The following is a 13,909-nucleotide window of genomic DNA, read 5'->3' on the forward strand; positions in this document are numbered from 1 at the left end:
TTGATGTTCTTGACGCTCTCCACTACTGAGCCCTCGATGAGAATTGGATCGTGTTCTCTTGACTTCCTCCTGAAGTGCACAATCTTGGTTTTGCTAATGTTGAGTGCAAAGTTGTTGGTGTGACACCTCTCAACAAGCTGATCCATCTCCCTCCTGTATGCTTCCTCATCGCCTTTTATCATTCTGCTAATATCCATGGTGTCATTGTCAAATTTGTAGATAGCATTGTAATTGTGCCTGGCCACACAGTTATGGGTGTATAGTGAATAGAGCAGTGGGCTAAGCATGCATGCTAGAAGTGCACCTGTGTTGATAGTCAGCAAGGAGGAGGCATTGTTTCCAATTGGTACTGCCTGTGGTCTTCCGATGAGGAAATCAAGGATCCAGTTGTAGAGGGGGGTGCAGAGGCTCAGGGTTTGGAACTTCTTGACCAACACTGAGGGAATGGTGTTGAAAGCTGAGCTGTAGTCGGTGAAGAGCAGCTGCATGTTTCTGTTTGAGGTGATCCAGAGCTGAGAGGAGAGCTGTGGAGCGATTGTGACGAGAGGCGAAATGCAGTGGGTCCAGATCTCTGCTCAGGTACATGCTAATTCTGGCCATGACCAAGCTCTCAAAACACTTAATCACAGTAGATATTAGTGGTACTGGGTGATAGTTGTTGAGATAGCCCCCTCTGCTTTTCTTGGACATTGAGATGTTTGATGCCCTTTTGAAGCAGGAGGGAGCCTCTGACTGCAGCAATGAGAGGTTGAAAATTAAACCATTACATTTATGACAATTGCAGATAGTCGACACGTTCTGAGTGCAGGAGAAGATTGTTGTCTTAAAGTAATTGATGTGCAGACAGGGATGCTGATCTCCTCCTTGCCTTCAGATCAGCAACAAAGGTACGGTAGCAAAGAATGCAACATTTTAATTAAAACAATGGGTTTTCCAAAGTTAATTTTACAGGCTAATTCTATTTATATTTGATCATATTTGCAGATGTTTTTGCTGGGATGGAAACTCTGTTCTTTCGGGCAGTGAGTCTGGTGAACTTTTAGTATGGGATCTGATTGCTGCAAAAATTACAAAAAAGATTCTTGCACATTCAGGTATGATCTTGGTATTGTTTTACTATATTTTCCTGACTGTAGTATGTCCTAATATATAGTAACATCTACATTTGAAATTGACTTACTTATGGTGCTTCACTTCTTCAGCATTATCCAAGTTATTTTTATATTTATACATGGTATTTTTGTGATGGCAATGTTAGAGTGATGGAATGGTAATGGTTTTTCAGGTCAAGAAAATTTCTCTCACATCAGAGCTGGTTGCTCTGGTTGTGGGATGTATTAAATCTGGGACTACACCTGCAGAAGGTGCATCCAGCTGCAGCTCCTTACAACCCGAGTTAGAGAACTGGTACAGGAGTTGGATGAACTGCAGATCTTGAGGGAGGCAGAGGTAGTGGCAGACAGGAATGTCAGGGAGGCGCTCACCCCTATAATTCAGGAGGTAGGTAGCTGAGTGACTGTCAGAGGGAAGGGGAAGATGCAGACAGTGCAGAGTACCCCCGTGGCCTTTCCCAACAGGTATACCATTTTGGGTACTGTTGATTGGGACCTACAAGTGACAGGTCAAGGTGGTCATGACTCCGGTGCAGAGGCTGGCCCTCACAGCTCAGAACTGAAAGGAACTCGTTGGTTAGACAAGTGGATAGGAGGTTTGCTGGACGAGGTGGAGGCTCCCAGATGGTATATTACCTCCCATATGCCAGGGTCAGGGATGTCTCTGATTGACTAAAAAGCATTTTGAAGGGGGAGAACGAGCAGCCAGATGACGTGGTGCCTGTGGGGACCAATGACTTAGATAGATGTGGGGATGAGGTCCTGAAGGATGAATATAGGGAGTTAGGGAAGAAGTTAAAAAGTAGGACCTCAAGGGTGGTAATCTTGGGATTGCTGCTTGTGCCACGGGCTAAAGAGGATAGGAATAGGAAGATGTGGTGGATGAATGTGTAGCTAAAGAGTTGGTACAGGGGGCAGGGGTTCACATTTGTGGATCATTGGAAACTCTTCTGGGGAAAGTCTGGCCTCTACAAAAAGGACAAGCTGCACCTGAACTGGAGGGGGATCAATATCCTGGCAGGTAGGTTTGCTCGAGATCTGTTGAGGAGGGGGATGCAAATCAGAATGAGAGTACAGAGATTAGGGTAGAGGACAACTAGATTTGAAGTGAGAGAGGAATCAGATTGTTAAAATTAATGAAGGAGAGAGGGTAGTAAAAGTTGGTGGTAATCAAAGGAGTGAATATGGGGGACACTCTCTCATGTATATATTTCAATGCAAGGAACATTAAGTGAGGTGGATGACCTTAGAACATGGATTGACACATAGAAATATGATATTGTAACCACCAGTGAAACTTGGTTACAGGAGGGGCATGATTGGGAGCTAAATGTTCCAGGATCCTATTGCTTTAGGCATGATAGATCTGGGGGATAAAAGGTGGAGGAGCTGCATTGCTTGTTAGAAAAAACATTACAGCGGTGCTATGGCAGAGTAGATTGGAGGGTTGGTTCATCCAGTGAGGTTGAAGTGAGGAATGGGAAAGACATGAAAGCACTAATGGGGGTGTATTATAGACCCCCTAATGGACAGAGGAGCAAATTTGTAAGGAGATAGCATATATGTGTAGTATACATAGAGGTTATTGTAGGAGATTTTAACTTTCCACACATTGACTGGGATGCCCATACTGTAAAAGGGATGGATGGGTTAGAGTTTGTCAAATGTGTTCAGGAAAGTTTTCTAAACCAATACATAGAAGAACCAACTAGAGAGGGGGCAATATTGGATCTTCTATTGGGGAATGAGATAAATCAGGTGTTAGAGGTTTGTTTGGGGAACACTTTGGGTCCAGTGTCATAATACTATTAGTTTTAGGTTAATTATGGAGAAGGATAGGGCTGAGCCTAAGGTTGAGATTCTTGTTTGGAACAAGGCAAATTTTGAGAAGATGCTAAAGGATTTTGTTGTTGATTGGGATCATTTATTTTCTGGGAAGGATGCAACTGATAAATGGAGGATATTAAAAGGGAAACTTTTGAGAGTAGAGTTGGTATGTCCCTGTGATGATTAAAGGAAAGGTTAGAAAATATAGGAAGCCTTGTTTTTCAGGGGATATTGGGACTTTGATTCAGAGGAAGAGGGATGTGGACAACAGGTATAGACAGCAGGAAATAAATGAGGTGCTTGAGGAATATAAAGAGAGGAAAAAAAATCTTAAGAAAATTAGAAAGGCTGTAAGGAGATTTGAGGCTGCTTTGGCAGGCAAGGTAAAAATAAATCCAAAGGGTCTCTACAGGTACATTAAAAGTAAAAGAATAGTGAGGGATAAAATTGGGCCCCTGAAGGATCAGAGGGGTTGGCTATGTGAGGAGTAGAAGAGATGGAGCAAATTTTAAATGTTTTTTTCTTCAATATTCACTAAGAAATATTGAGTTAGGTGAAGTATGGAAAACTAATAGTGAGGTCTTGGAAAATATAGATTAATGAGGAGGTAGTACTGGCTATTTTAAAGAGAATAAAGGTGGATAAATCTCTGGGTCCTGTCAAGATATTCCATAGGACCTTGAGGGAGGTAGTGTAGAAATAACGGGGGCTCTGACAGAAATATTTAAAATGTCATTAGCTGCAGGAGAGGTGCCAGAGGATTCGAGAGTAGCTCATGTTGTTCCACTGTTTTTTTTTAAAAAAGAGGCTCTAAAAATAAACTGAGTAATTATAGGCTTGAGAGTGTGATGTCGGTAGTAGGTGAATTCATGGAAAATGTTCTTAGAGATGGAATATATAATTATTTGGATAGACAGGAACTGATTAGTAGTAGTCAACATGGTTTTGTGCATGGTAGATCATGTTTAACAAATCATAGAATTTTTCAAGGTTGTTACTAAAAAGATTGACATGGGGAAGGCTGTGAATGTTGTCTATATGGACTTTAGTAAAGCCTTTGACAAGGTTCTGCATAAAAGGTTAGTTAGGAAGTTCAATCATTAGGTATTAATGCTGAAGTATTGAAATGGATTGAACAATGGTTGGATGGTAGATGCCAGAGAGTTGTGTGGAAAATTGTCTGTCAAATTGGAGGGCGGTGAACAGTGGAGTGCCTCAGGGATAGATACTGGATCTATTGTTGTTTGTCATATATATACTGATCTGGATGATAGGGTGGTAAATTGGATTAATAAGAATGCAAATTATACTAAGATTGGTGATGTTATGGACAGTGAGGAAGGTTTTCAAAGCTTGCAGTGGGACATAGGCCATTTAGAAGAATGGGCTGAAAGATGGAGTTTAATGCTGATAAATGTGAGGTGCTACATTTTGTTAGGATTAATCAGCAAAGGTCATAAACGTTAAATGGTGGACAATTGAGGAGTCCAGTAGAACAAAGGGATTTAGGAATTCTGGTACATAATTCCTTGAAAGTGGAGTCACATGTAGATAGGGTGATGAAGAAAACTTTTGGTATGTTGGCCCTCATAAATCAGAGTATTGAGTACAGGAGCTGGGATGTCATGTTGAAGTTGTATAGGGCATTGGTGAGGCCAAATTTGGAATATTTTGTGCAGTTTTGGTTGTCGAATTATAGGAAGGATATCAATAAAATAGAGAGAGTGTAGAGAAGATTTACAAAAATGTTGCCCGGGTTTGAGTTAAAAGGAAAGGTTAAACAGGCTAGGACTTTATTCCCTGGAACGTAGAAGATTGAGGGGTGATTTGACATAAATATTTAAAATTATGAGGGGGACAAATAGACTAAATGTGGATAGGATTTTTCCATTGAGAGTGGGGGAGATTTAAACAAGAGGACAGGGATTGAGTTTGAAGTGGGAAAAATTTAGGGGAAACATAAGGGGGAATTTCTTCACTCATAGGGTGGTGGGAATGTGGAATGAGCTTCTGGCCAGAGTGGTAGATGTGTTGTGACGGGCCCAGAGGACCCCAAAAGCCAGCAGCAATAAAAATTCACCAAGACAAATGGTTACTTAAACAAATGTTGCTTTTAATTTTCTTTAAACATTAAAACAGGATCAAACTTTAACTTATTACTATTAACTTAACCCCCTTCTAATTCTAAGCACATGTGTTTGTAATGTGTGTATAGGTTCTGAAAAGTTCTTTGATTCAATCTCACTTCTCACTCCTCCAAGTTCACTGGTTATTGGGCAATTCTTATGTTGTGCACAGAATTTAAGATTGATGAATCTTCACCAGGCTTTGGTGCTTGAAAGGTAAATGGTTACCACTCAGGAAGGTTCTTGTATCAGAGGGATTTGTTGCTCATTGCACACACACAGAAACTGATTCCTTCTGATCAACCACTTCAGTGTCTTGCCGAAGAAATTTACACCACTGAATTCTCGCGCGCTCTCTCCCACACACACTGAGAAAGCCACATGACCCTCTTAGAACAGCAAAATACCTTCAGACACACTGCGGAACCAGACCCAATCTTCCGAGTCCATTCATCTGTTGCTTTCCAAAACAATAATCCATTACTCCACAACTCAATCAAATTAACACCTACTTGTGAAGTCTCTGTAGGCATTCTTCAAAGTTTTTGCAAAGGCACCCGGAACCTGGAGTGTTTGGCTTGAGTAGAGCTCTGGCATTTTAAATGAAATCTGTTTTAAAGTGTGTGACCTAACTAAAAACTCCACAATCTATCTTCCAAAAACATTTATTATATTATATAATATATATATTCAATCACACTTTCCCCCTACAAAGAAATTTTAACTCAAGATTTAAAATTCAGTTATAACTGAGCTGACTTTACAATCACTAAAATGATAACATTACACAGTATATAACATGTTATAACAATGTAACCCAATGTTGAGAGTCTATATTTATATACATGATCAATTTTAACATCTTGACAATCTGCAATCACATTATTTGTACCTCTGATATCGCTCCCTTTGATGAAGATTTAATTTTTTTTGGAAAGTAGGCAACTGGATGGTCACTTACATCATGTTTTTATAACAAAACTGCACCTGCTACCCCATCACTGGCTTCCATTGCTAAAGAAAATATTCTTTCTTATCTCAGTTATAGTAACACACCAGTAACCCTTCAATAAATCCACCTTAGTAAGAAATTTAGCTTTCCCAAAACAGTCATCTATTCTCAGAATAAGATAAGCATCTGTTTTAATTACTGAATTAATCTTCCTGTAATCTGTACAGAACCTAACAGTTGCATCTGGTTTAGGTACCAGAACACAAGGAGAACTCCAATCTGAGTTCGAAGGTCTAATAATATATTTTTTCAACATATATTCCAAATCCTGATCCCATAATATTACTCTTTCTGAATGTTTATTCTATATGGGTGCTTTATTGCCTCTCCCACATCCACATCATGATAAATCACTGATGTCCTTTTTGGTACATCAGGAAACAAATTTGCATATTTCAAAATTAGTTCTTTCAACTGCATCTGTTCTTATGACAAGATGGCCTAACTTTTCCTCCAAATTTTCCAAAATTGCTGAGTTAGACAGGTGCCCAGGAACCATGGTTTCTTTAAGGTTACCCTCACAGGATTCTGTTTCCATAATCTTATGATCCATAACTTCCTCAACCCTATCAACATCTAACACCTCTGATACAGACTGTTTTCCACTTCCCTTATCCTCATAATAAGGTTTTATTAACAATTCACCCATCAAGAAATATCTCCTGTTCACTTACTCCTTTGTCCCTTAAGACAATAAAATCTCTATCTGTCCTCTGCTGCTGAACTAACTCTTTCCTTGACAAAAGAACTCCTTACTCTCACAATGAACCTGCTCTTTCAAGATCAAAACTGGATCTTCCTCTACTCTCATCATTTTCTTAGACAAAGACCTTGTTACAGCACATGCAGGATATATCTCATAATCCTGTTTAACATCATCCTTACTAGGCTGATTTGTTAATCTCAAAACTGACCCAACTTTATCCTCTGCCAAATCATTCCCAAATAAAAATGAGACTCCTTGCATGGGTAACTTTGAAATTACTCCTACTATAACGGGTCCTTTAATTCTGAATTCAGCACTATGTTGTGAAGAGATATTGACTCTACCTCACCTCCCACACCTCTAATCAAAAGGCTTCTTCAGGTGCATTCTCCACCAAGAATGCGCCTGCAGAAGCAGAAGCGGCCCTTTGAATTGCCGTTCAGGCGGCAGTGCTAAAAACACAGCGCTGGCCACCTGAAGGGACAGCTGCACCGGATGAGTCTCTGAGTGCACTCCAGCTCCTGTCCCTTCAGGCTGTCAGGTTTGGGATGGCTGGCTGACAGAGCTGGGACAGCCGGCGCAGGCTATCAGTGCGGGGATGTCCCGCGCAGCACGTTCCCACACTGACACCACTGCCCCGCTCTCCCAACAGCCTGACACGAGCCCCCACACCCACCCCCCCCAACAGCCCAACACGATCCCCCACACCACAGGGCGGCCAGTGCAGAGACACCCCACGTGGGACGTCCCCACAGCACACCGACCGCTCCACAGCGTGGGGACCCATGTCAGGCTGCCGGGAGAGCTAGGCAGTGGTATGGGGACATCCCCACACTGACCGCCTGTGCCGGCCACCCCACCGTGTGAGAACTCACGTCGGACTGCCAGGAGAGCGGGCGCAAAGACCCATGCGGGCCACCGGGAGAGCGGGCGCGGGGTCCCATGTCGAGTCGCTGGGAGAGCTGGGTAGCGGTCCCTGCACTGACAGCCCATGCCATCTGCCCCTGCCCTCATGTCCCATGCAGGGGGGGCAGGGAGCTGTCAGGTGCTCACCAACTGACTGTCATCCCCTTAGCAGCCACCTGCATTCATGTGCATGGGGTAACCTCAATGCTCCGGCGATTATCCCTCCCAGAGGAGGGTTACAAAGTTCGCCTCGCAGGCGCCTCCTGCGCTTTCAAGTGGCCTCCCAACAGCCGCATATTGGCATAATATACAGCTTTACAATCAGGGATTTTGGCCAGCTGAAAGTGTCTTAAGTTGTCTCCCCGTGTCGGTCTTTAGATCGCGTTAAAACCTTCTCCAACAACAGTGGCTGGGCAGCTCAAGTATCTCTAAGACTTTTTACTGGAACCTGTAATTTCCACCCTCCCCCCCCCCACCTTACTGAAACCAAGCCCTCTGACACAAAAGGTTTGAGAACATCCATAACACCCTTACCAGGTTTGCAACATATGCTCTCTTTAAATTCAACTGTCTGAATACACACTTCGGGTAATATCTCCTTTTCTCGCCTCTTTTTTCAACAATAAATAATTTGCAATAACGTGACCAGATTTCTTACAAAAATGATGTATAAATCCAGAAGTTCTGTCCTTTCCCACCATCTTTTCTCTTATCATTCTCCCCAGACTTCATTTCAGGCTTACCAGTCTGCTCCACATTAACCTTATAAGCAGGCTTACTAATCTGAAATTTGTTTTTGTGAATCAGGGCATATACATCCACTAACCTAGCCATTTGTTGCCACATCCCCACTTTCGCTCTCATCCAGGTATAATTTAATCTATTTGGTACACAATATCATTTATCTCAATCTCTCAAAATCATTATTTATTCCTTTTGAGGCGCACCAACGGTCAAAACATACAGATTTCCCCAGAGCAAAATCCATATTAGATTGGTTCCATGTTTTCACCAAACTCCTAAATGTTTGTCAAAATGCTTCTGGAATCAACTCATAACATTTCAAATCTGCTTGTTTAGCAGTATCATAATTTTCCACTTGGTCTGTAGTCAAACTAGAATACTTTTTCTTTGGCTTGGCTTCGCGGACGAAGATTTATGGAGGGGGTAAAAAGTCCACGTCAGCTGCAGGCTCGTTTGTGGCTGACAAGTCCGATGCGGGACAGGCAGACACGTTTGCAGCGGTTGCAAGGGAAAATTGGTTGGTTGGGGCTGGGTGTTGGGTTTTTCCTCCTTTGCCTTTTGTCAGTGAGGTGGGCTCTGCGGTCTTCTTCAAAGGAGGTTGCTGCCCGCCAAACTGTGAGGCGCCAAGATGCACGGTTTGAGGCGTTATCAGCCCACTGGCGGTGGTCAATGTGGCAGGCACCAAGAGATTTCTTTAGGCAGTCCTTGTACCTTTTCTTTGGTGCACCTCTGTCACGGTGGCCAGTGGAGAGCTCGCCATATAACATGATCTTGGGAAGGCGATGGTCCTCCATTCTGGAGACGTGACCCATCCAGCGCAGCTGGATCTTCAGCAGCGTGGACTCGATGCTGTCGACCTCTGCCATCTCGAGTACTTCAACGTTAGGGGTGTAAGCGCTCCAATGGATGTTGAGGATGGAGCGGAGACAACGCTGGTGGAAGCGTTCTAGGAGCCGTAGGTGGTGCCGGTAGAGGACCCATGATTCGGAGCCGAACAGGAGTACACAATTTGTACTTTTCCCTTCAATACACTTTGGAGCATGAGGCTATTTTTCTTTTGGCCATCTTGAGCTCTCAGCAACCTTTTCAAAAAGCTGAAAATAGGTATCTATATCTCCCTCATCAAAAGGAGGAACTAGTTTTACCTCTACTAGCCAAAAACCTCTCCCCAGGAGTTACAGCCTCAATTTTACCTCCCTCCATCTAAATTTTTAACTCCTCTAATTCGAACTGTCTGTCCCTTTCAATTTCCTCCGTTTTTCAGCTTCTAACTCCTCCATTTTTGTTTCCTCTCCCTCATATATTCTCTGTTTTTCATCCTCCTTTTTGTTCTTCAGCTCCCTCTGCCTTATACTGTTGTTTCTGCAACTCAGTTCCATTTCTCTCTTTCTTCTTTCAATTTCTCCAATTGCAATTCAACAGTTCTATCCTCCAGAAAATTGTCTGTCTTTATCAATAAATTTTCCCTCACCTAAATATTTCACTATAATCTTCTGTATTTCTATTTTTTTCATGCAATGCTCGACTTCAGTCAGCTTTAATACCTTAGCAACGACCATCATTTCCTCTTTTCTCGTGCTCTGTAGCACCGCAGGTGATGGTTGTGATAAAAATGTACTATCGTCCATTGTTGCTGTTATTCACATACACAGGCTTTAAATCAGCTTGGGAAAAAAAAATTCCAAATGTTTAAGATCCCAAAACTCCAATTTTAAATCCAAAAAGAAAGTCTTCAAATGTGACAGGCCCAGAATACCCCAAAAACCAGCAGCAATAGAAATTCACCAAGACAACAAAAGTTGCTTTTTAATTTCCTTTAAACATAAAAACAGGATCAAACTTTAATTTATTACTATTAACCCCCTTCTAATTCTAAGCATACGTGTATGTAATGTGTGTATAAGTTCAGAAAAGTTCTTTGATTCACAGTCCAATCTCACTTCTCACTCCTCCAAGTTCACTGGTTCCAGGCAATTCTTATACTGTGCACAGAATTTAACATTGATGAATCTTCATCAGGCTTTGGTGCTTGAAAGGTAAATGGTTACTGCTCAGGAAGGTTCTTGTTGGTTTTCAGAGAGATTTGTTGCTCATTGGACACACACAGAAACTAATTCCTTCTGATCAACCACTTCATTGTCTTGCTGAAGAAACTTGCCCCATCAGGGTTTTCCAGATGATAACCTCTTTCTTTCAGGTCACCACAGAGTTCCTTTTCTGTTTCCCTTATTTCAAGTGAAACATACTTCCAGCCAGTCCTCTCTTGTATGGACCACAAAGGCTTTGAACCGGCTGAACTAAGAACTCACAACCCATCTTCAAAATAGGGTTTTACCACAAGCTTGCCAGCTTCTGCTGCTGAACTGTAGAATTAAATTCTCTTTCTCTTTCTCTCAGAGAAAACCACCTGACCCTCTTAGAACAGCAAACTGCATTGAGACAGACTGTGGCACCGGACCTGATCTTCCAAGTCCGTTCATCTGTTGCTTTCCAAAACAATAATCCATTACTCCACAGCATGTCCAATTAACACCTACTTGTGAAGTCTCTATAGGCATTCTTCAAAGTTTTTGCAAAGGCACTTGGAGCCTGGACTGTCTGGCTTGTGCCTAGCTCTAGCATTTAAATGAGATCTGTTTTGATGTGTTTGTATCTGTGTGTGACTTAACTAAAAACTCCACAATCTATCTTCCAAAAATATATCTATACATTCCATCACAGTGGGCTAGATTTTAATACTTAAGGAAAAGTTGGATAGGTATATGGTCAAGAGAGGTATGGAAGGTTATGGGCTGGGTGTGGGTCAATGGGACTAGGTGAGAGGTGTTTGGCATGGACTAGAATGGCCTGCTTCTGTGCTGTAATTGTTGTATGGTTGTTTGAAAAAAAGTGACCTAATTTACTGTGGGATATACTATTTATGTAAGCCACTGGTTTTTAATTTTTTTTTATTTAATGACATAGCATGGTAATTGGCCCTTTCAGCCCATGAAACCATGCTGCCCAAATACACCCAATTGACCTACAACACCTAGTACATTTTGAAGGGGGGGAGGAAACCAGAGCACCTGGAGGAATCCCACACCGACACGGGGAGAACGTACAAACTCCTTATAGACTGCATGGGATTTGAACCTCAATCCCAATCACTGACACTGCAACAATTTTGTGCTAACCGCTAGGCTAACCATACCACCTTGTTTACAGAGTTTAATTTGTCTAGATGGTTTTCACAACTTAAAAATAGATGTCTTGGTTTACACCTTGTATCATAGTACAAATGCAGCTGAAAGCATTCAATAAAAAAACCCATTTGAAAACAGCCCCTCAGTGGCTTACTTAAGACAGTAAATTCTAATGCAAGATACACAAATCTATTAAGTGAAATAAATTTGCTTCAATGGGCAAATTTTTTTTTTTACCTCAAATGGACCATAATGAACTGCTGTATTTGTCACTGACTTAGTCTTTCAAGATTCCTGGGCACCAGCTTGCTGCGTAGAGTAGTCCTTATCAACAATGGTGATGGCAGGATCTTGTGTAATGTAATGCATGATCCAAAATAAGCCAACCTATTGTAAGGTAAAACATCATGAGATGGGAATGTGTAGGGAGTTACCCTGTACAGGGCAGTAACAAGAAGGGGAGGTGTCCTTGTACTCCTGTTAGGTAAAACATCATGAGATGGGACCGGAGAAGGAGTCACCCAGTACTAAGGAGTAACAGAATGCATCCTTGTACTTACAAGATAAGAGAGACATTGATGGATTGAGAGGCAGGAAGCTAGCAGGGAAAGGATAGCAACAGTTTTAGTCATTGGACAAGTAATGATATGATGATGTTCTAAGCATGTATCCAAGGGTATAAAAAATCACCATTTTGCTGATAACGGCAGAATGCATTCTCCGACTAACTTTGTTAGTCGCAAGTGTTACAATCCGGTAATAAAGAACAAAGAACCCTGATTTCGACTCAGCCTGGTGTTTGTCTCACTCATTCATGAACAAAGCAGACCTAACACTATGCAACAGGAAAAAGCTTTTAAAGCTGGCTGGACCACACTGATTATCAAATTCTTATTTGTAATTCTCATGACCTAGGAGGCCTTTGATGGCTCACAGAACAGTCCCATTCATTTTAATGTTTCCTAGTAGCCCATTCTCTGCCCATCAAACCTCCAACCCTTCCTCTCTCCCCCTGCCCCCCCTCCCCAGCCCTGTTTCTCACTTGTTCTCACAGTTCTAGGTGGTCCATTCAATGTTAGACTTGCCTAGTCTTTGTCTTCATCCATTGGAATTATTCTGAGAGGGTAAACCATGGCTTTTCTAGATACTTTTTCTCCCCATTAGGAACTTGAATCTGCCTGCTTTCCCCATCATCTTTATCAGAAAATGTGATCAACTATTTAGCTGCTTCCCATTCCTCCTATTGTCCAGCACAATCCTCCATCCCAATCTAAATTAACCTTTCATCTGCCTTCTTGGCCTGTGAAAGCTCATCTCATCCAGGGGTTGTCCAACATCCAATAGTGTTGTTAATAAGCAGTATGGTGTATTGGCCTTCATTAACCATGATATCGAGTTTAAGAGCATTGAGGTAATATTGCAGATATACAAGATTAGACACCACCTGGAATAATGTGTTCAATTCTAGTCACCTCACTGCAGTAAAAATGTGGATATAATAGAGAGGGTGCAGAGATTTATAAAGATGCTGCCTGGATTGGAGAGCATTGAAGATGGGTTGAGTGAACTTGGTCTTATCTCCTTGGAACGACAAAGAATTAAGGGGCTGACCTGATAGAGATGTATAAGATGATGGGAGGCATTGATCGTGTTGATGGCCAGAGCCTTTTTCCCAGTGCTGAAATGGCGAACACAAGGGAGGGCACAGCTTTAAGGTGTTTAGGAGTAAGTACAGAGAGGATTAGAGGGGATTATTTCCCCCCCCCCAACACAGATGGAGGCAAGTACATGGAACTGATAAAAATGGAGGGTAGTGTTCAGTAGGAAAATCCTATATAGTTGTTCGAATAGGTCATCAGGTTGGCACAATATTGTGGGCTGAAAGGCCTGTTCTGCACTGTAGATTTTTGTTTATCTTGGTTACAATAAATACACATCTTCTACAAATAGTTCTGGTCAAGAGGAACAGACCTGTTTTGGCATTTTTTTTAATTTCCTCCCCTCCACTTATTTCCTGATTCTGCTACCTTTCTGCAAGGCTATGATTCCAAAGATATGCCTCAAAACATTAAATATTACCCAGGTCATGCAGTATAATTCCAGCATTATCTAAATGTCTTAAAAGAAAACTTCATTTAGTTGTTACCTACATTTACCCGCAAAATATGAAGCCAGGAGTACTTATTATTAGTATTGAAGTTGGCCAACTAGGAGAATGGACCAACAAAAATGGCAGACAGGAGTTTAATGCAGACAAATATGAGGTCTTGCATTTTGGAAGGGCAAACTGA

General features: G+C 41.9%; 1 protein-coding gene across 5 annotated transcripts in view; it reads left to right on the forward strand.

Annotated features, from left to right (window-relative positions):
* Positions 1-13,909, forward strand: part of nsmaf (neutral sphingomyelinase (N-SMase) activation associated factor) — a 106,297-nt gene that overhangs the window by 89,890 nt on the left and 2,498 nt on the right. For all 5 annotated transcript variants that reach the window (XM_069921432.1, XM_069921431.1, XM_069921435.1 and 2 more), the window contains 2 exons: positions 785-887; positions 985-1,094. In XM_069921432.1, the coding sequence (XP_069777533.1) occupies positions 785-887; positions 985-1,094 (213 nt within the window). The remainder of the gene's footprint in view (positions 1-784; positions 888-984; positions 1,095-13,909) is intronic.

This window comes from Narcine bancroftii, chromosome 2, assembly GCF_036971445.1.
Source record: "Narcine bancroftii isolate sNarBan1 chromosome 2, sNarBan1.hap1, whole genome shotgun sequence".
Classification (NCBI taxonomy): Eukaryota; Metazoa; Chordata; class Chondrichthyes; order Torpediniformes; family Narcinidae; genus Narcine; species Narcine bancroftii.